At 48.8% G+C, this 22,706-nt stretch overlaps 1 protein-coding gene across 2 annotated transcripts in view; it reads left to right on the top strand.

The window, feature by feature from the left end:
- Window positions 1-20,893, top strand: part of MAML1 (mastermind like transcriptional coactivator 1) — a 49,999-nt gene extending 29,106 nt beyond the window's left edge. Inside the window, exons 2-6 of one of the 2 annotated variants that reach the window (XM_049116474.1) lie at window positions 8,941-10,353; window positions 12,415-12,654; window positions 15,197-15,293; window positions 16,118-16,216; window positions 17,403-20,893. In XM_049116474.1, the coding sequence (XP_048972431.1) occupies window positions 8,941-10,353; window positions 12,415-12,654; window positions 15,197-15,293; window positions 16,118-16,216; window positions 17,403-18,382 (2,829 nt within the window). In that variant the 3' untranslated portion in view covers window positions 18,383-20,893. The remainder of the gene's footprint in view (window positions 1-8,940; window positions 10,354-12,414; window positions 12,655-15,196; window positions 15,294-16,117; window positions 16,217-17,402) is intronic. The other variant, XM_025446782.3, reaches the window with a different exon arrangement.
- The last annotated feature ends 1,813 nt before the right edge of the window (window positions 20,894-22,706 follow it).

Below are 22,706 nucleotides of genomic sequence, written 5' to 3'. Positions count from 1 at the left end.
GATGACTCTAGGTACTGTATATAATTGGAATTATACAGTACTTGTCCTTTTGTGACAGATTTATTTCATTTAACATAATGTCCTCAAGGTTATTCCATATTGTAGCATGTGTCAGAACTTCTTTGCTTTTTAAGGCTGAATAATATTCCATTGTATTGGATAGACCACATTTTGTTTATTCATTCATCCATTGATGAACACTTGGGTTACTTCTACCTTTTGGCTACATTGAATATGTGGGTATGAACATGGTCTACAAATATCTGTTCAAGTCCTTGCTTTCAGTGCTTTTGGAAATGGAATTTTTAAAGAAATGATATTGCTGACTAATACGGTAAATATTGTTTTTATTTTTTGAGGAACTGCTGTTTTCCATAGCAGATGCACCATTTTCATTCCATCAACGGTGCACAAAGGTTTCATTTTCTCCATGGCCTTGCCAACACTTGTTATTTTGGGTGTTATGTTTTGTTTTAGATAATAGCCATCCTAATGTGTTTGAGGTGGTGATAATAATTATTAATGTTGTAGGTGTGATAATGGTATCGTAATGTTATACACACATGTGTATTTTTAAGAGTTTTTACTTTTAGGGATCCCTGGGTGGTGCAGCGGTTTAGCGCCTGCCTTTGGCCCAGGGGGCGATCCTGGAGACCCGATATCGAGTCCCGCGTCAGGCTCCCGGTGCATGGAGCCTGCTTCTATCCTCTGCCTATGTCTCTCTGCCTCTCTCTCTCTCTGTGTGACTATCATAAATAAATAAAAATTTAAAAAAAGAGAGTTTTTACTTTTAGAGATACATAACTGAAGTATTTTTGGATTAAATGGTATTATGCCCAGGATCTGTTTCTTAAATCATCCAGTCTTGGGGGTGGGGACTAGAGAGGTAGAAATGCAACAAAAGGACCAAATACTAATAGTTGTTTAAGTTGGGTAAGGGGATTGAGTTGTTTAAGTTGGGTATGAGGATTCCATATACTGTTCTCTTTCATTTTGTGTATGTTTTGAAATTTCACAGTATTAAATAACATTTTGGGCCCATCACTGTCCATTCCCAGCCTCTTTCAACACTTCCTGTTGTACCATTTATACTTCAACGACATTAAACTACTATTCATTTTTTCTGCTTGCCTCCTTCCGTCCACTCTTACTCTGGGCTCGCTTGTGTATCCATGCCTTTGCCTCTCAGCCTGGAATCCCTGCCCCCTACTTCTGGATGACTTCTTTGTTCTTTTAATACCTAACTTGAGTGTCCCCTTCTCCCTCTTCTTGTAATAATCTGTCCTGCCTCCATAGCCTCATCATCACATCTCAGCTGGTGGGAGCAGGAACCATCTCTTATGTATCTTTTTATTTTTATTTTTATTTTTTTTTATGATAGTCACACAGAGAGAGGGGGGCGTGGGCAGAGACACAGGCAGAGGGAGAAGCAGGCTCCATGCACCGGGAGCCTGACATGGGATTCAATCCCGGGTCTCCAGGATCGCGCCCTGGGCCAAAGGCAGGCGCTAAACCGCTGCGCCACCCAGGGATCCCTCTTATGTATCTTTTTATGCCAGTGCCTAGTGCCCTGCCTAGAGTATAGTAAAAATTTCATGCCTATCTGAATTTACGATTATTTTTTGCTCACCTTGTATAGGTTAGGGTCTGGCACATAGGTAGGATCTTGGTGAATGAGCACTGCATGGGGGCAACCATTGGGGGAAACTGGGTGAAAAATATGCAGGCCCTCTGCAAACTCTCTTTCCAATTTCCTATGAACCTCAAATTTTTTATTTTTTAGTTTGAGTACAGTTGACACAGGAACCTATAATTCATTAAAAATAAAACATTTCAGGGATGCCTGGGTGGCTCAGTGGTTGAACGTCTGCCTTTGGCTCAGGTTGTGATCCCTAGGTCCTGGGATTGAGTCCCTCATTGGGCTGCTTCTCCCTCTGCCTGGGTCTCTGCCTCTTTGTGTCTCTCATGAATAAATAAATAAAATCTTTAAAAATAAATAAAATAAAACATTTAAAAAATGATGGTAAAAATGTCTGGACCCCAAAGTGTAAAGTTTTCTGGAAAATGCATTTCTTGGAACTTGCCATTTTCAGTATGACCTTGTAGGTGGATTCAGTGGCAAGGAGTAGTGTTTACAGATCTCTTTAGTACTTACCACACTTCTAAATGATTGGCAATTCCAAACTATTAAGACAAATAATATCTTAAAAGTAAGAATCTTTAGTAACAGGTTTTATTTGGTTCTGTGATATTTTTCTTTTTCTTCAGTCTGTGTGTGTGATTTCCACATGGCACAGCCCTTTTTTCTGGTAATAACACCTTGTTGGGATTCTTCATGCTCGTATACAGAAGGTGCTCTTCTCACAGTTTGAAGCCCTGACTCACTCCCTGCTGCTTGTGTTTCATAACAGACACCTCGCTCAGCCTCACAGGTGGAAGCAGAGTCGATGTGGGTGGGCCCCTCCCAGTCTGACCAGGAGGGAGACAGGGCCGGAGGATGGAGGATAGGCAGCAGATCCGTCCCATGACCCCCGAATGCCCACACCTTGGGAAGCCTCATGTAATCTGACTTTTATCTGCTGGAAAACAAGAACAGTGATTCTCCTTCCCATGGTGCTTTTGAAGGTTGCGTGAGATTCTGACACCATGAGGAGTAGTTAAATGCAAGTGCAGAGTGATTAGTAAGGCCACTGAGGAAGTATTGACTTGTCCTTGTGGCACTTGGCTCACTTAGTGCCTTACCGAAGTTGCTACTTGACATGGATTTCCCACGTTTTCCCTCAGGTCATTGAAATTTTGAATGTTGGGACACGGGGGTGGCTCAGCGGTTGAGCTTTGGCTGCCTTTGGCTCAGGGAGTTATCCTGGAGTCCTGGGATTGAGTCCCACATTGGGCTCCCTGCATGGGGCCTGCTTCTCCCTCTGCCTATGTCTCTGCCTCTCTCTCTCTCTCTCTCTCTCTCTCTCATGAATAAGTAAATAAAGTCTTAAAAAAAAAATCTTGAATATTGCCTAAAAGTAGATCGACTTTACCTGGAGATGGTCTTTTCCAATGACAGTCAGTGTTCCTGAGTGTCTGTACAGGGTACTAGAAGAGCATAATAGAAACAGGAAAAGTCAGCATGGTATCAGGTCAGATTGTTGCCTTAAAAAGTTAGTTTTTTATGTTTCAACCTACACTTTTGAGGCATTCCAGCAAGCTGTACAGCATGGGTGTGGTTGGAAAGTTGGTGGGGAGTTAAACTAGTTCCAGAGCCGGAAGGATGACGGAGCCAAGCTCAGGGTTATGAAGGCCTGAGGGCAATAAGGTGCCTTGCCGTTGAAGAGCTTTCAGGAAAATAGTAACAGGATCAGATCTGCCCTTTGGTGTAATCACTCTGACCAGAGTGCAGAATGTAGATGAGGGCGGAAATTGCAAGACTAACTGTAGACATGGTTAAAATGATTCAAGCAAGAGAAATTGGTGATAGTGAATGGAGAGTAGTGTGTAGAACCAAGGAATGCTGAGCAGTGGGCTCACCAGGACTAGCACATAGATTGAATGCAGGGAGTAGAAAAGGAGGGGCTAGAGTGGCTCTCTGGTTCTGGTTTATGTGACCAGGTGGATGGTAGCAAACATTGTCTGGGATGAGCAGAGAAAGAAAGGAAAATGAGACTGGGGAGAAGCTGTTTCAGATTTGGACAGATTAAGTCTGAATTATCTGCAGGACACCCCATACACCAGGTAAGTGGTTAGACAAATGGGAGTCTGGAGCTCTGTCAACATGGGGATTAAGAGCACATTCATTCACAAATACTTATTGAGTGCCAGGCACTGTTCTAGGTACTGGGTCTCTGTTTTTCATCCTAAAGTATAAAACTAAGGCTCATTCACATGAGTGCCTCCATGGGAGAATTAACAAGGAGATAGGATGGAGAGTGACTGGGAGAATGACTGAGGGGATAACGGACCCAAATTAGGAGCTAAGCCACCCCTAGGGAGATCAGGGGAAGAAGTGTTTGGGACAAAGAGAAGAACAAGTGTAAAGGCCCTGAGGCAGGAATGAGGGGGCACCTTTGAGGCACTATAAGAAGGATAGTGTGACTCAGTGTGCTGTACAACAGGGGAGCATGGAAAAGCAGGTTGGATGAAGGACAAAGACTGATAGATCAGCACTTGATCCCTGGCAGTTGGGTTTATTCTGAATGTGATGTTCAGTCATGGGAATTTGAAGCCATGGGAGTGGATAAGATCAGTCAGAGTATGTGTAGAATAAAAAGAGGAGAGGGGTGCCCGGGTGGCTCAGTTAGTGGGGCGTCCACCTCTTCTCAGTTTCGACCCAGATCATGATCTCATGGGGTCGTGGAATCAAGCCCTGCATTGGGCTCTGTGTTTAGTGAGGAGTCTACTTGAGATTCTCCTCTTCCTTTGCCTCTCCCCCTGCTCATGCACTCATGTGTGCTGGCACACCATTCTCTTTCTCTGTCACATGAATAAATCTTTTTTTAAAAATTTTAAAAAGAGGAGAAAGGACTCCCATACTCATTTGAAGCAGAGACCTACCTCAAAGGAGACTAGAAGAAACAACCAGAAGAAAATAGAAGAGAAAGCAAGATACTGTGGTAAAGAAATAAGATGCAAGGAATTTTTTTTTTTAAGATTTTATTTATTTGGGGGATCCCTGGGTGGCGCAGCGGTTTGGCGCCTGCCTTTGGCCCAGGGCGGGATCCTGGAGACCCGGGATCGAATCCCACATCGGGCTCCCGGTGCATGGAGCCTGCTTCTCCCTCTGCCTGTGTCTCTGCCTCTCTCTCTCTCTCTGTGACTATCATGAATAAATAAATAAAATCTTTAAAAAAAAAAAAAAAGATTTTATTTATTTGGGACATCTGGGTGGCTCAGCAGTTGAGCGCCAGCCTTTGGCCCAGGGTGTGATCCTGGAATCTGGGATCGAGTGCCACATTGGGCTCCTTGCGGGGAGCCTGCTTCTCCCTCTGCCTGTGTCTCTGCCTCTCTTTCTGTGTCTCATTTATTCACAGGGAGCCTGGTGTGGGACTCGATCCCAGATTCCAGGATCACGCCCTGAGCTGATGGCAGATGCTCAGCTGCTGAGCCACCCAGGTGTCCCGCAAGGAATTATTAAGAGGCAGATGATGGAGGGAAAGACTGAAAATGTGGACTGCATTTAACAGCATCAAGATCATTGGCCTCAGGGAAAGCAGCCCTAAAGTCTTCCTTCTACACTACCACCCCTGCCCATTTGGCATCCCGTCAGCTCCCCAGAGGATGGAAGCCATAGTGCAGTGGGTCTAGGTGCTGGCTTTCGGGTGTGGGGAGGTGGGTGTTTGGCTGATAGGATGACCAAGGAGCAATATGACTTGAGAAGTGGCAGGAAGCACTAGTGGCTGCCCCAGGTGACTGCCAGCTCATAAGGAATATGGATGAGCAAGCCACCCCTTTCTTAAGCAGCCACGTGTGTTAGCTCAGCGGAAGAGTATAGGTGTTACCCTTTGGTTAGTCTGGCCAGAAAGCACACTGGAACTTCAGTGGCCGGTGGCAGAAGTGGAGAGTAGGCCCAAGACAGTGCTGTAAGTCTCATGCCTCAGGCTGGCATGAGGGTGATGAGGGGACACAGGACACTGATTTGGTGTCCACAAGGTGTGGCAACTCCACCTAGACTCAGCAGTGTATATCCTGGGGTCCCTCTCCCAGAGCAGAAGCTGACGGGTGGCAAAGGCTGGGGTGGGAGTCAGGACTTTTGCTGACTTTGGTGCTGACTTTGGTGCCAAAGCACTTTTAGGGTGCTTTGGTGGAAGACTGACAGGGTGAGTATGCAGGGCTTCCAGCTTACCATCAGGCATGTGGTACCCTTTAACAAAACCCCTTGTGAAGGAAATGAACACCAGATCACCTTATTCCAGGATGGGATCCTCCTGGAATCCTGTGTACCACAAGACCATTCCGTCTGAGCTGAGCACCCCGAAGTACCAGATGTGCTGAGAGGGAGCCCGTGTGTTTATCCATGCTGGCTAGTTTTGTCTGCTTTATAGCTCTTACTCTGTGTGTTCTTATGTAATTTATAATCCGTTCAGGCTGTCTGCACATCTTTGTTGTAAATTCCTGCTTTGCACATATCAGGCACTCCTGCAAATGCTCAACACTTAAAAATCTGCCAGGGCCACCACATTCCACACTTCCCACCCCCGCCTACATCATTCCAGTTACATCTTGTGAGCAGTTGAGAAAATGGCCCGGTGTTTCCTTTGGAAAGTAATTGGATTGCAAAATTAAGTTACTTTGGAACTTGTCTGCAGCTGTTTGCATGTGGATATTGAAAGAGGGAGTGGTAGCTTTTATAATTATTAGGGCAAAGAAGGATTCTGTTTCTAATCTGGGACAACCAGCTGACTCAATCTAGTGCCCTGACCTCCTAGGTTTTCCAACTTCCCCCTTAGGAAGTTTTCCAACTTCCCAGGTTTATAGACAGCCCAAAGCTGACACTGAGGAACAAATGATTTTCCAGAAAGAAAATAATAGAAAGAATAAAAACCCAAGAAAAATCAGCAACTCATTTTGATTTCTTTGTGATCAATTAAATGGTTATGAATTGACTTTCCTCAAAGGAAAGTTTTCCAGTGGTAGATCTTACAAAGGTCCATTTTAAGAGCATGGGTCCCTTCCCCCCTCACACCCCTAGGTGGCAGCAGGAAGCAGGAGAACCCACATGAAAGTAAAGCAGATGTCCCCTTATAGGGTCCTAGGATCGTTTTTCAGCTTACACCTCTGCCCAACAGTTTCATTTATTGAGTATCCCTGAGTTTTTCTGAGCTAACTTAGATATCCAGATATGGATTTAGAGGATTATGGACTCAGCCAGAATTTATAGAGCACTGCACAGTCAGCTTTAACAGTAAAAAAATAGGAAAATCTTGAAGCAAGGATTAAAAAAGGAGTGGAAGCATTGGAATTGGGACTGCAGACTGAGAAAGTTCCCCTCCTTGTTTCCTTGCTCGATGTGCGTATGTATCTAGGAGGTTTCCCTCCTACTTTTAGGAAAAGTTTACTGTTTAGAGCTGTTGCCCAAGGAGTTGCCTTGGGTAGGAGCCCTGGTCAGGGCACTGGTGCCCTCACACTCCTCGGACTGTGGTGGTGGGTCCATGTAGCTCTTCTTTGTAGCCCCAGGACAACAGTACAGAGTTCTGGGTGCCATCGACTCCTCTGAAATCTATTAAAAGATAATTATGAAAGCTCCTATTGAGAACTTTATAAATAATACAGTGTAGATACTTAGGGTCAGTAGGAGGGATGGAATGGGGGGAGTGGAGGACAAAGGACAAAAATGTAACAAAAAAACCTAGGGAAGGAACAGCACCAAGGTTAGAGCTAAGTGTAGGCACCTGCATTAATGAAGGAGTCATGTCCTGGCAGAGGCTAGGGAAAGAGTGGAAAGATAGCACCTTCCATTCTTCCCACTCCTATGTCCTGTTCTCTTCATGAAGCTCCTGTGCCAGACTCCCGGCCCAGGGTTCTGTTGCTCTGCTGCTCTCCTGTAGCCATGTCTGGATGTGTCCTGTATCCTGGCAGACTGGAAGCCTCGGAAGACCCCAAGAACCACCTCATTGTCTTGCTCTGCACACAGCACCTGTCCATGACACAGGGTTTTTAAGGCTAGCCAAACAAATCTAGCTGAGGAGGGCGGGGGGAAGCAAGGATAATGGTGCAAGACAGGCTGGCTTTGGGCAAAGGAATGCTTTCATACTGAGAAGTGGGGTTTGTAGGGGCTAGTGACTGGGGCGCAGAGGGTCAGAAGCTGCTTAGAGCTGGCAGGGAGGAGAAGGAGCAGCTCTGCCTGGGGAAAAGGAGTGGCACCAGACAGCAGCTCCTTGAAAGGCCCAATGGGGCATGAACGCTGGCCTGTGCAACACGTCAGCCACCTGGTGCTCGTGAGCCACCCCACCGAGGCCTGAGAGAGAGCCCCTAGCAGGCAGGGCTCCTTCAGCTGAAAGCCAGAGAAATCTGAGTCAAAGGAGCTTAAACACAAAAAGGAAGTTTTTGGTTCCCTGAAGTGAAAAGTGCAGGGGCATGGCTGGTCTCATGTACAGTCAGGACTTAGGTGACACCCTTAAGAACGTATATGTAGCTTCGGCTTCTTTCTCTCATTGGCCCTACTCTTGGGCACACCCTCAGACTAGATGACTGTGGGCAACATCAGGCTTGCATCCTGCAAGAGAAGGCCACAGAAGTCAGGTATGGATGCACTAATTGAAGTTGGCTTGCTTTCCTGCAGCTCCAGTAGTGGCCCGGACTCAGGCCAGGGCGGAGGACCTGGGACAAGGGAAGTGGGGGTGTGCTCCCAGGAGGAGGGAGGATAAACTGGCTGGTCAGAGTCAGCAGGAGAGCACGGCAGGGGTGCGGGCTCTGATGGAAACCACCATTAAAAGCCGAGCGGGGGACCCCTGGATGGCGCAGCGGTTTGGCGCCTGCCTTTGGCCCAGGGCGCGATCCTGGAGACCCGGGATCGAGTCCCACGTCGGGCTCCCGGTGCATGGAGCCTGCTTCTCCCTCTGCCTGTGTCTCTGCCTCTCTCTCTCTCTCTCTCTGTGTGACTATCATAAATAAATAAAAAGTTTAAAAAAAATAAAATAAAATAAAAATAAATAAAAGCCGAGGGGCCAGGGATCCCTGGGTGGCTGAGCGGTTTGGCGCCTGCCTTTGGCCCAGGGCGTGATCCTGGAGTCCCGGAATCGGGTCCCACGTCGGGCTCCCGGCATGGAGCCTGCTTCTCCCTTTGCCTGTGTCTCTGCCTCTCTCTCTCTCTCTCTCTCTCTCTCTCTAGGTCTATCATGAATAACTAAATAAGTAAATCTTAGAAAGAAAGAAAGAAAGAAAGAAACAAACAAACAAACGAAGGGGCCTCCTCCGTGACATTGTGTGTTAAGTCGCTCTTGTCGTGTTTTGCAGCATCTCCATGATACAGTGAAGAGGAACCTGGAGAGCACCACCTCCCCTCAGAATGGTGAGCAACAGAATGGCTATGGAGACCTCTTTTCTGGACACAAGAAGACCCGTCGAGAGGCCCCTCTGGGAGTAGCCATCTCTTCCAACGGCCTGCCTCCAGCCTCTCCCCTGGGGCAGCCTGACAAGCCTGGTGCAGAGGCACTGCAGGCCAGTGGGAAGCACTCACTGGGGCTGGACTCCATCAGTAAGAAGTGTCTGGCTGACTCAAGTCTCCACCTGAATGGGGGCAGCAACCCTGGTGAGCCATTTCCTCTGAGCCTGAATAAAGAGCTGAAGCAAGAGCCCGTCGATGACCTGCCTTGCATGATTGCAGGGGCCGGGGGCTCCATATCTCAGAGCAACCTCATGCCTGACCTCAACCTGAACGAGCAAGAGTGGAAAGAGCTCATTGAGGAGCTAAACAGGTCAGTGCCTGATGAAGACATGAAGGATCTGTTTAATGAGGACTTTGAAGAGAAGAAGGACCCAGAGTCTGCTGGGTCTGCTACACAGACCCCCTTGGCACAGGACATTAATATTAAGACAGAATTCTCTCCAGCAGCCTTTGAACAAGAACAGTTAGGCTCTCCACAAGTGAGGGCTGGGTCTGCAGGACAGACCTTTATGGGGCCTTCAGCCGGTCCCGTGAGTACCGATTCACCCAGCCTAGGGGGCACTCAGCCTCTGTTCCATACCTCTGGCCAGCCTGGGGCAGATAATCCCAGTCCTAACCTGATGCCGGCATCAGCGCAGGCCCAGAATGCACAAAGAGCCCTTTCCAGTGTGGTGTTGCCTAGCCAGGGCCCAGGAGGGGCCTCAGAGCTGTCCTCTGCCCACCAGCTCCAGCAGATTGCTGCCAAGCAGAAGCGTGAGCAGATGCTCCAGAACCCGCAGCAGGCTACCCCTGCACCAGCCCCGGGCCAGATGTCCACGTGGCAGCAGACAGGCCCCTCTCACAGCCCCTTAAATGTACCCTATCCCATGGAGAAACCTGCCAGCCCTCCTGGTTACAAGCAAGACTTCACCAACTCCAAATTGCTCATGATGCCAGGTGTGAACAAGAGCTCCCCTCGGCCTGGAGGCCCCTACCTCCAGTCCAGCCATGTGAACCTGCTGAGTCATCAGCCGCCGAATAACTTGAATCAGAATGCCGTGACTAACCAGGGGTCAGTGCTGGACTATGGCAACACCAAACCCCTTTCTCATTATAAAGCCGACTGTGGGCAAGGTGGCCCTGCATCTGGCCAGAGCAAGTCCACCCTCATGGCATATCTTCCCCAGCAGCTGCCTCACCTGAGCAATGAACAGAACTCCTTGTTTATGATGAAACCAAAGCCAGGAAATCTGCCCTTCCGGTCACTGGTTCCACCCAGCCAGGTGAGCACATGAGGCTATTGCTCTGCAGCCCTGTGGTTGCTTGCCCCAGGTAGTTGGGGAGCAGAGGGATGCTACCGTCGTCCTTTGAATCTCTTGAGAGAGAAAAATCAGTCAAAGAAAACAGGATTGATTCTGAATAAACAAAAATAGGGTGAAATTCCCTGGTATAATTTGGTTTAAAGTATCCATACATTTGAGGCATCACCAGCACCTAAGCAGAGGCGTTGAGTGTCTCCTCCATGCTGTACAACTTTAAAGTAAGTCATGTATGGCTGTTATTTTGCCTGTAAAGGTTGCATTTAATGTGCTGATTAGAGGCTTTTCTCCTTTTGTTTTTTTTTTTTTTAAACTACCTTTCCATCTGAAAGGTAGTGTGTAGAATACCTTAAGATTTAGTAAGGGGCAAGCTAATCCCACATCCAAACTCCATGGTTATTTCACCATGATGCTCCAGCCTGGCAGTCACATAACTGCTCTGTAGGGTGGAGAATGGTCAAGTACTAGTTTTATCATGATCAATATTTGCATTTCTACTCACATTCACATGTGTTCTAAGATGTTTCTTCCCTGGCAACCTTCTCATGGCTAGGGCTTATTCCCCCAGCTTCCTCCAAGGTACAGTGAAACACATTTGCTTTTCTCCCTCCCTGATGTGCCCCGGACTGTCTTCCATGTCTACACAGAAGATCCCTTGACAAGTTAAAAGTTGTGTGACAGCAGCTGTGGAACATAGGGCATACCGGTATGTTAGTGTATCTCATCATCTCCTGGTTTTCATCACTTATTATAAGTAAGCCTGTGGTGAATACCTTTGCGGGTACCAGTGTGTATTTGTAAAATTTCAGAAATTAAAAAGAAAAAAACAATTGCTGGTGATGATGATAATGGGGAAATTGATGCCTTTCAACTGATGAGGGTGTGTACATGGGCATGGTGCTTGTAGGAAGTAGTTTGGTGTTACATATTTTTCTTAAGTCATAAAAATGTTCATAAGCATCGACACATTATACCCCTGTAAGAAATAATCCCTAAAAAATAGGAAAGTTAATATACAAGATGTTCATTGCTTCACTTCTAGTAGCCAAAAACTAGAAGCAGATTAAGCATCTCTCAGCAGGAGAGTACATGTGTAAATGTTGATACTTCCACTTATGTCAGCCAGTAAACTGTTCCACAGCCACTAAAAAGATCCTTAAGAAGAGCAGTGACGACTGCCATTTCAGTAGTGCTCGGCACTGCACACAACACTCTCATAGCCCAAACACTTCTGGGGGTGGTGGATGAGGAAATTACCTCTGGGTCTGTCTGCTCGAAGCTTACACTCTTGTAAGGATTAAAATAAAGTCCTGTAAGGACTGGAAAGGAGCTCAGAAAAGTTGAACTTGTATAAATGATCATTGTTTTTTTTTTACCTTCTTCTGGATTCAAGTTAAATTTTCCCCCTTTTAAACATAAATCAGGATGATCAGGATGGGATAATACTGTGGAGCCTTTGACATGAGTCTCACTTTTAGCCCATGTATTAATTGAGAATTTTTGTTAAAGTTTTCATTGGTACAGTATTTTGTAAGCATGCTCTGACAAAAGTCAACACAAATGGACATGTGATACAGTCTCAGGCAGTTCAGAGACAGTCCCACTGCCAGGCACCCAAGATTTGCACACTCGGAACATCGAGTCCCCATCCATCAGAGCCCCTCAGAGTGTTCCTCCTTTTGGGGCCCATTTGCACTGATGCATTCCAGAAAGTGAGCATTTGAAAGTGGCAGTTGCCTACTGGAACTGATACGTGCCAATATTTGAGCTTAAATGTAAAATCTCGCCTCTGCTGCTGGTGAACCATAGGAAGCAAGGATCACCAGTGCAGCTGGTGACACTGCTTGTTGCTGTGCCTGGATACTCAGGTGTTCCTTCTTTTGGTGTCTAGCCAAGCCCCGGAGGACATATGCTCTGGGGTTTGGGGCAGAGGCTCTCCCTGCACAGAGCTCATCTGCTTCGATCAGGGCTTTTGGACTTCACCATGTTCTTCCTGACCTGAGATTCCCTTCTCTGTGCTCACAGGAGCAGAACACCCCCAGCGTCCCTGTGGCCACCCCTGCGGCCGGTGTCGGGAGCCAGCCACCCGCTGTGTCTGTGGCCAGCACCCGCAGCAGCGCCCCCTATCTCAGCAGCCAGCAGCAGGCGGCAGTCATGAAGCAACATCACTTACTTTTGGACCAACAGAAACAGAGGGAGCAGCAACAAAAGCATCTGCAGCAACAGCAGTTCTTACAAAGGCAGCAACACCTTCTGGCAGAACAGGTAAAGTGAGAGGTGAAGGCGACCCCCACCACCCACGCTGTCACCTGCCTCTCACATGACTGCTTGGTTGCCCCTCCACTATATATGCACCTGCATGCATGTATGTTCACATGTGTGTGCATCAGTTGCATGTCCTTTGCCCATTTATTTATTTTATTAAAAGTTATTTATTTTAGAGAAAGAGCACAGTGGGAGAAGCAGAGGGAGAGGGGGAGAATCTCAAGCAGACTCCCCACTGATCATGGAGCCTGATGAGGGACTGGAGCCCACCACTTTGAGCTTATGGCCTGAACCAAAACCAAGAGTGGGACCTTCAACAGACTAAGCCACCAGGTGCCCCTCCTTTGCTCTTTCCAGGAGTGTGGCATTTTTCAAATGGTGGTAGCCTAGGGATCCCTGGGTGGTGCAGCAGTTTAGCACCTGCCTTTGGCCCAGGGTGCGATCCTGGAGACCCAGAGTCGAATCCCACGTCAGGCTCCCGGTGCGTGGAGCCTGCTTCTCCCTCTGCCTGTGTCTCTGTCTCTCTCTCTCTCTCTCTCTCTATGTGACTATCATAAATAAATAAAAAATTTTTTAAAAAATGGTGGTGGCCTGTGTTAGAAGCAGCTTTAATGTCACTTGGTGAGAATTCATGAAGGCAAATGTGTGGCTAAACTAAATTTGTTAGGGACATTTTTCCATGTCCCTTGACTACAACTACTAGAGCACTGAGCTCACTGGTCTGCTGGTCCACTATGGGATCCAGCTTTGTTGTAAATGCAGTTTGTTATACGCTAGAATACAACACAGGGAAATGAGTTCTAGAATCAGGCCTGCCCAGCCCCTCCAACTCCTGCAGTTCACCTGCTTGGTCACCAAGTGTAACGTGTAGACGCCAGGGTTACAAGAGTTCTCAGAATTTAAAATTGTATCTTTAAAGTCATTAGAGGGGATCCCTGGGTGGCGCAGCGGTTTAGCGCCTGCCTTTGGCCCAGGGCGCGATCCTGGAGACCCGGGATCGAATCCCACATCGGGGTCCTAGTGCATGGAGCCTGCTTCTCCCTCTGCCTGTGTCTCTGCCTCTCTCTCTCTCTCTCTCTCTGTGACTATCATAAATAAATAAAAATTAAAAAAAAAATTTAAAGTCATTAGAGACTAGCTACCCAGAGGATGGAGGTGACTGAGGATGACTTTAAAGCCCACATGTCACTGCTTCAGTTCTGCCATTTTTAAAAATACCAGCTTTATTGAGAATCTATTCACGTGAGATATAATCCACCTATTTAAAGTGTATAATTTTTAGTATATTCACACAGTGGTATGGCTATCACCATAGTCAGTTTTCGGCCCCTATAAAGAAACCATATGCCCATTAAAAGTTACCACCCATGTTGTAGCCCATGCTTTCCAGTGGCTGAACAGAATTCTGCTGTTTGGATAAGCTCCATTTGGTTTATCCATTCACCAGTTGGTAGACATTTGGGTTGTTCCCCCTTCTTTGGATGGAGGTTTTCAGTTCTGTTGAGTGTATGCCCAGGGGCAGAATCGCCCTGTGAGGAGGGATCCCTGGGTGGCGCAGTGGTTTGGCGCCTGCCTTTGGCCCAGGGCGTGATCCTGGAGACCCGGGATCAAATCCCACGTCAGGCTCCCGGTGCATGGAGCCTGCTTCTCCCTCTGCCTGTGTCTCTGCCTCTCTCTCTCTCTCTCTGTGACTATCATAAATAAATAAAAATTAAAAAAAAAAAAAAAAAAAAAAAGAATCGCCCTGTGAGGAGTTGCCAGACTATTCTCCAAAGCTGCTGAACCATTTTACATTCCCACAGCAATGTGAGGGCGCCAGGTTCTCCACACTTCATACTTCTTGTCTTTTTTATTCTAGCCATCTTAGTGGGTGTAAAGTGGTATGTCATTGTGGCTTTGATTTGCATTTTCCTGATCTGTTCTCCCAACATTTGGGGGGGTGGGGGTGGGGGAATCTCAAGCCAACTCCACACTGAGCTCAGAGCTGACATGGGGCTCAATTCCATGACCCTGAGATCATGACCTGAGCCACAGCTAAGAGTGGTATGCTCAACTGACTGAACCACCCAGGTGCCCTCCCACTGAACGTTTTTTTTTTTTTCCACTGAACATTTTTGTAAACAGATACACTTTTTTTTTTTTTAATCATCACTCCTTAGATCTGCTCCATCCTTCTGTTTCATACAGTTTGTTAAAAATACCCCAAATGGGGGCGCCTGGGTGGCTCAGTGGGTTAAGCACCTGCCTTCAACTCAGGTCATGATCCCTGGGTTCTGGGATCGAGCCCTGGATCAGGTTCCCTGCTCAGTTGGAAATCTGCTTCTCCCTCTCTGCCCTCCCCGACCCCTCGCTTGTATACCTTTCTCTCTCAAGAAAAAAAATTTTTTTTAATCCCCAAATGAAACCAGGAGCATCTGTGAATAACAAGTGTAGGAATCCATCTGTGAGTAACAAATGTAGCAGTTTACTTTTGTCTGATCTAACTCTGTTGTTTCTGTTCTATGTGGGTCCTGTTCTGTTCTATCGTTCATGGCGTTTCTAGGAAAAGCAGCAGTTTCAGCGCCACCTGACTCGCCCGCCTCCCCAGTACCAAGACCCAACCCAGAGCACCTTCCCACAGCAGGTCGGACAGTTCACAGGTGAGGAGACATGGGGAGTGACGGGGGTGGGCAGGGAAGGCAGGCACAGGACAGAGCAGTGGTGTGTTCTGTTCCTGCTGAGCTCTTGCTGTCTGCCTAGCTTCCTGCTGGGGGCTGGCTGGATTTACTTGTTTGTAGAAGCTGCAGTCTGCCTGTGGAGCCTGGCTCTTTGGGTACCTGTAGGCCCAGGGGAGGGGGTCATAGGGGCAGACCACTTTGGTGAGTATTCAGGCAGCGCAGTCTTTTGAAGCAAAATCATTTCTAGCTGAAGGATAGCTTATCAACAAGAAATAGCTTCTGTAATTCTTAAGAAAGTTCTTTGTTTCTGCTGTTACATGCCTTCGAGAAATGATGCCCTTATTTTCCAGATAAGAGAAGACTTCATGTAGTTTCTGTGGCCTTTTGCTTCTCTTTCTTCCTGTCAGCTCACTTGGTGTCACGGATGGCAGCATCATCAGTGGACAGTTGACCGCAAAAGGGCAGGAAGCACTCGGAGGTTTCAGCTGTCACATCTCAGCTGTGCAAGGGAACCTGGCTGCAGCTGCCTTCCTAGCTCTTCCTGGCATATCTTTAAAACCTGGCCTTTTCTTGGTCAACGACTGTCACTGTGAAGTGTCCCAAGGGAAGCTGACCAGGGCTGGGCCCTTCTGATGGGGACACTAGGTAGCTCTGCTTGTGTGTGCTGACCCGACTGAGGAGTTAAGTCTGCGGGCTTTTTGGAAGCCTGGGCCTCTGCCAGCTGTCCTGCCCTCACCCCATCTAACGTCGTTTGGGGCTGTCAGTGGGAGTAAAATAGGCTATTTCCACTGTCCTCTTTCCCTCAGCTGGTTTTCAGTCTGGTGTCTCTGGGGAGCAGGAGAAGAAGAGGGAGAGGAGACACAGCCCCCAAATAGTCATACTCCTGTCCACAAGAACCCTCCTCGGTGAGCATCGTCACCATGCATCCACTGTCTAAGACAGAGCCCTAGATGGCAGGTTTTCTGAGGCCGGGACCTCTCCATCCCGTTGTACTTGATCTTCCCAGTGGAATGCCTACTAACGAGCAGGAGCTCAGGCAGTGTCTGCTGATGGTGGTCTCTCTCTTAGATGCCTTGTTCTGTGCTGTCAAGAACAGGATCTCACACTCTCCCTCTTTCACCCCCACCATGCCACAGGTCCTGTGCCCCTCGCCTAAGTGACAAGCAGCCCCTGCCCAGCCCCAGCACCACTGTTGCAGTTCACTCACCCTGTGGCCGAGCAGCCCTGCCATTCACATAGCAGCCCTAGCTCTCCTGAGACTATCTGTGACTGTCCAGTTGTATCTCCAACCAGTGGGATATCCCCCAGCCGTGGAGCATCCCACACAGATCTCCTCTCCTGTGTGCCTTTTGACACTCCACACTACTGTTTCTCCAAACTGTTACATCGCTAACCTCTGACCCCCTTTTTTTTTTTTTTAAGATTGTTTAATTTATTTATTCATGAGAGACACAGAGAGAGAGACAGAGACACAGGCAGAAGGAGAAGCATGCTCCATGCAGGGAGCCCAGTGTAGGACTCGATCTCAGGACTCCAGGATCACGTCCTGGGCCGAAGACAGGCTCTGAACTACTGAGCCACCCAGGTGTCCCAACTCTGACCGTTTTAAAACCCAGTGTATTTGTCACCATTTCTTTGAGGCCCACCCTTTATCTTCTCAGGCAGTGATCCCCTGACCCCTGCTATCGTCATCACCCTGTCACACCACATAGCACCTTTGCTTCCCAAAGGCAGACCATGGACCGGATCCATCTGGGGGTCCCCACAGTGGCATAAGGCTTTCCACAGAGCACAATGGGGTGGGCCTCTGACAGGTGAATCATTGAATTTCCTACCTTCTCCCACTCTGGGGTGTTGCCCCTTCCTCTGAGCCAGTCTTAAATGCCTCACTGCTCCACACTGGCCTCCATTCCATCCTGTGGGAAGTCCCAAGGGCTGTCGTCTCCAAGGTTCCACTGACCATAAAGATACCTGGTATTCTGATTTTGCCTTTCATGTGGAAGATAGCACCTGTAGCTTGGTTCTTAAAGACTCCCCATGGTGGAGGGCCAACAAATGCCAGCTCCACTGACCATCTCCTCTGTCTTTCAGGGTCCTCTGCTGCTGTGCCTGGCATCAACAACCTAGGGCCGTCTAACTCCAGCTGTCCCCGGGCATTCCCTCAGGCTGGGAACCTGATGCCAATGGGCCCTGGACATACCTCGGTTTCCTCTCTCTCCTCAAACTCAGGCCAGCAGGACCGGGGTGTGGCTCAGTTCACTGGCTCCCAAAGCATGCCCCAGAGCGGCCTCTACAGCATGGCCTCCGGCCTCACCCAGATCGTGGCCCAGCCCCCGCCACAGGCCACCAACGGACATGCCCACGTCACCCGGCAGCCCACTGTAGGCCAGAACACCACAGTCTCTGCTGCCTATGGGCAAAACTCTCTGGGGAGCTCTGGCCTCTCCCAACAGCACAATAAGGGGACCATGAACTCCGGTTTACCTAAGCCGCAGGTCCCCAGGGTGTCAGCTGCAATGGGAGGCCAGAACCCATCGTGGCAGCATCAGAGCATGGCAAACTTGAGCAGCCAGGCCCCAGGGAACAGCACTGTAAGCCCCTTCCCAGCAGCTTCCACTTTCCACATGCAGCAGACCCACCTGAAAATGTCTGGCCCCCAGTTCTCCCAGGCGATGCCCAGCAGGCCCATGGCCCCCATGAGCTCAACACCTGCGGCGGGGGCCATGCTGCCCCCTGTGAACGCACAGCAGAGGACCGGTGCTCCTGCCCCAGCACCTCCCCAGGGAGCCCCACAGCAGGGCTTGCCGGGCCTGAGCCCCGGTGGGCCCGAGCTGGGGGCCTTCAGCCAGAGCCCCGTGCCACCGATGGGTGGCCGGCCAGGACTGCACTGCACTCAGGCCTACCCTGTGCGGACCGCGGGCCAGGAGCTGCCCTTCGCCTACGGTGGGCAGCCGGGTGGCAGTGGGCTAGCCAGCATGGCCGGAGATGCCGACCTGATCGACTCCTTGCTGAAGAACAGGACTTCAGAAGAGTGGATGAATGATTTGGACGACCTCTTAGGGCCTCAGTAACCAGAGGATTTGTGGTATTCTCAGTGTTCACACAGCCTGTATTTCTGTTCTCAGATTCAAGAAAGAACAACTACTTTGGACCAAAAGCCCTCGGCCCCTGGGGAGCTGGGTAGATGGAAGCTAGAGCCCCAGGGCTGAGGTGGGCCCTGGCCAGGGTCTGCAGTGGGGGGGGTCTTGGCTCCCAGCCAGCAGTTGCGGTCTGTTGGGCTGGCCCCAGCCGCTCTACTGGCATCCATTGCCTGGTGTCGGGACAGCAGGACAGGGTTCTACAGGTGGTTTTCTATCCAAATGACCAAAAAAACCCAACAGTAAGAACAGTGAAACCCCGTGATGTCAGGCTTACAAAAATCTGTGCCATTGTGTTGACATAATCCAAGATTTCTCCACTTGCCCCGGTGTCAGGGACAGGTTTTGTTGCAACTTCATATAGCCGAACTATTTTTTTGCAGTTTGTAGCATAGAAAAGATTTTTTTTTAATTTTTAAGGTTTGAAGATGGATTAGGATAGGTGATGGTTTAAACTGATTGCGTGGCATTGGGAACCCAGGCTTTCCATGTGGTCAGGAGCCTTTCTTAGTCCTGCTCTTTGTCCGCTTTCAGGGAAAAGGGAGGGACACTGGGAAATGGCGTCCTTCAGCACAGGCTGTGACTGCATGTGCCAAAAAGGAACAGGATGCCATGAGGTAGCTGGCGGCACAGCTGCTCCTTCTCTCTTCCTCCCCCACAGTGCTGTGTCCCCAGGTCCACCAACGGTGGCCAGCCTGAGGAATCCCCACCCCACCTCCACTCCCAGCCCAGTGCCTGGTGGTGGCAAGCCCCCAGGCTACATGCTGAGATGGAATGTTTGGGGTTCCTGTGTTCTCTCTTGTCACTCCCCACCTGCCTCAGTGTCTCTGAAAATTCCTACTTCATGTGTCAGGAAGGTGATCGTAGTTGAGCTGTGCAAAGAGGCCTTCACCCCGTCTGCAGTCCCCGTGATCTCTCTGCCTCCCCTTCTTTCTCTCTCCAGCCCAAATAGGAAACTTCTTAAAGGCAACAGTGAACGAGATTGGTGGGAAAAGAGTCATTGAAATTTCTTAGGGAGCCCCAGCCTTGTGGGCAGAAGGGCATCCCCTCCCCAGAAAGCAAAGGTTTGGGAAGGAGGGCAAGTGGCATGTGAGCTGCCAGGGAGGCTGAGGCTGGGCCACAGGAGAGATTTCCACTTGGTTTTACCACTTGGGCCACTCTCCCACGTCTGATGACTTGCACTTTTTAAAGAGAATGGCTTTATAACACTAACACATTCTTCCTAAAGATTTGAGTGGATTTCTCTCTGAAGGTCTATGGACTTGACTAAGCTAAGAGTCCACAAAACAGGATTGCCTGTGGGCTGTTCATGGAAAACAAAGATGGAGAGAGCACTTTGGTTAGAACGAAAGCAAAATGGTAAGTGCAGGGTGAGACCCTTTTTAAACAGAGTGTTGGAGAGAAAATAGGACACTGAGAAGAGTGGCTTACAGGCAGAGTGGTCTTGGGAGAAACTGAAACCCCACTTTTACTTCCCTGGAGTTGCAAAGTGGATGATTGAAGGAGTGTCTGCCATAAAGAATTGAGCCAGGGAAGATCTCTGAGTGGGCAGCCTGAGCGGTGTCAAGGGGATGAAGGGTTGTGCACCTAGGGGTAATTATTCTGCACCAGCAGTGCCTTCGTGGGGGTATTCAGACCCTCAGCTTCTCTTCCATAATAGCCATTTCCCCTTTAAACGCCCTCCCTCCCTTCCCCCACCCCCATGCTGAGTTTAGCTCTCAAAGAAGGGAATGAATCATAAAGCCAGTGAAGACTCTGCCCTCTGAGTGAGTTCCCCAATCTGAAGGGGAAGAGGGTGACTTCAGCAGGTTTTCTACCAAAAATAGTGGGCTGAAGGCTAGTGATGGGTCCTTGTTCCTCTCCTGGTCCCCCTCTGGCTGCTCACCTCTGTCCCCTCTTGGGGAGGGCGGCCCCTGCCTTAGTCCTCAGACCGCCGGACAGATAGCAGGCTTCTCGCCACAGTGTTGGAGCAATAAAATGTGATGCTTGGGGTCCCCCCAGGGAGCTGCCCATGGCTTTATTTATGAATCTGGTTTTTGGGTAGTTAGGGGAGGAGATGACTCCACTTCAGTGCAAATCCCCTCTTCCAAGAGCCATGACTCAAAAGAAGGGTGCTCGGACTTTGTTATACACATTTGCTTTGTGTAAATAAATGTTTACAATTTTATATTAAAGAGGAAATAAGCGTTAGAGTTTCTGACTGTATATTTTTTACTTTTATAGATTTTAAAATTATGATCCTTTATATATGTGTTTTGGGGGAGCTATGATAAGTTTTACGGCAAACAGTTGGTATTGTTAACTTTTTATTGTCATCAAAGTACATAAAAATCCTATTAATTCCCTTATTCTTCTACTGCCCTTAACTCTGGTATACACCAAAAAAGAAATCTTTACTCTCTTTCTTTTATCATTATAAAATAAAGTATTTTGCTAGTATGGAAACTGCCTATGTCTGACCTCACATGGCTGCGCCGGCAGGCTGGGCAGGGGCCCAGCTCGTGACCTCTTTGGTACCAGTGTCCATTCTGTCCATTCGTGATGCAGCTGCCTGCTTACTGCGTGGTGGAGGGAGGGGGAACATATGGTCTGATTTACCTCCGACTAACTTATATTGTTTGATGCTGGGCAGGAGGGTGGAACTTGGGGCCACTAGTCTTTCCCCTGTCGGGGGCCCGCCCCTGTCCTTGTGTCTAACAGGAGGAAGTTGGACCCCACAAGTCAGGGATACTTTAGGTCCCTGATGCAGCTCAGATGTTGTACTTGAAGCCCTAGGCTTCCCCTCTGAGCTGCTCCTCAGGTCCTATTTAGTTTCCCCTTTTTGGTTTTTTGTAAGAACATATGCTCAGGTGCACCCACCCACCCACTACTGTCATTGTCGCACTGTGGGGGGTCGTCACATACCGGACCCACCCTTCCCCTTTTGTCATCACACTGGTAATGCACCTGCCACTCTCCCAAGTTGGCTGTGCTTAACATTTCAAAGATGTGGGGATCCCTGGGTGGCGCAGCGGTTTAGCGCCTGCCTTTGGCCCAGGGTGCGATCCTGGAGACCTGGGATCGAATCCCACGTCGGGTCCCGGCGCATGGAGCCTGCTTCTCCCTCTGCCTGTGTGTCTCTGCCTCTCTCTCTCTCTCTCTCTCTCTCTCTCTATCATAAATAAATAAAAATTAAAAAAAAAAACATTTCAAAGATCATCTGCTGAGTGGTTGCTGTAAGCTGGGCCACAGAGGCCAGCCAATGCCTGCAGAGCTTTCCATGACAATTGGGAAAGATGAATTTGGGACCCTCCTCCAGAGTGGAAATCTACAGGGCTAGGACAGAACCCACCCATCCATCTTGACATCTGTGCCCTGAATGCAATCTCTGAGGGGGCTGACGTGAGAGGGGAAGAACTGTCATCTGCAAAAACATAGCGACATCACACAGAGCCATTGCAGGACCTCCTGTTCAGGTGCATAGAAGGAGCAGAAGCCTCTGACCATCGGCTTAGCACACGGGGCCTGTGCAGATGGCCTTATTTGTCCCTGTCCTTGGAAAGCAGAACTTTTCAAGGTTGGGGGAAGAAAGCTGGAATTAACTCTGTACTCCATTATGGAGGATGTAGCTCTACTTGGCTCAGCCAAGATGGGTGCCTGCTGAGCTAACTTTGAATTTGTATCTCCTGACACCCCATCACCATCTCTCGTCTTGAAAACCAAGGTCCCAGGTGAGTTCTGTGCTTTCTTAAGTACCCAGCTGCTACTCCGTGCTGTGGGACAGAGCCCAACTGCACACTGTCACCTTCGAGGTCAAGAGCTACAGATGATCCCATCACTGTGTCAGGTTACTCTCAGAGCTGGAGAATCAAGAGGGTATCTAGAACCCCGAGTAGAAAAAAGAAATCAAAATCCCCTTTATTAGTTATATCTACCCCCCATGCCATTTCTTCTTTTTGATACTTGCTTATGCAGTAACATACTTTTCTTAAATTCTGCGTGCTAGAGTGGACATACTTCTATATTTGTGATGACCAAATATTCACACCAGCCAAATATGTTTCATAAAGGACCCGAGGACATCCATCTACCCGAAAGAGGGCATACCGGAGAGGTGCCACTTCACTGAGAAGCTGGGTGGCTATTCCTCTGAGGCCTGGGCTGACAGTAGAAGAAGTAATAGAACCGGGCTCCCTGTTAGCAAGGGGAATGAGAGGATCCCAAAGCAATAGGGCCAGGTTGTAGTGTGGGCCTTTCAGAGGCTAGCCCCACAGAGAAC

Source organism: Canis lupus, chromosome 11 (genome assembly GCF_003254725.2).
Source record: "Canis lupus dingo isolate Sandy chromosome 11, ASM325472v2, whole genome shotgun sequence".
In the NCBI taxonomy this organism is placed as follows: domain Eukaryota; kingdom Metazoa; phylum Chordata; class Mammalia; order Carnivora; family Canidae; genus Canis; species Canis lupus.
The sequence above is the reverse complement of the archived record's forward strand: the minus strand, read 5'-3'. Positions and strand labels throughout refer to the sequence as shown.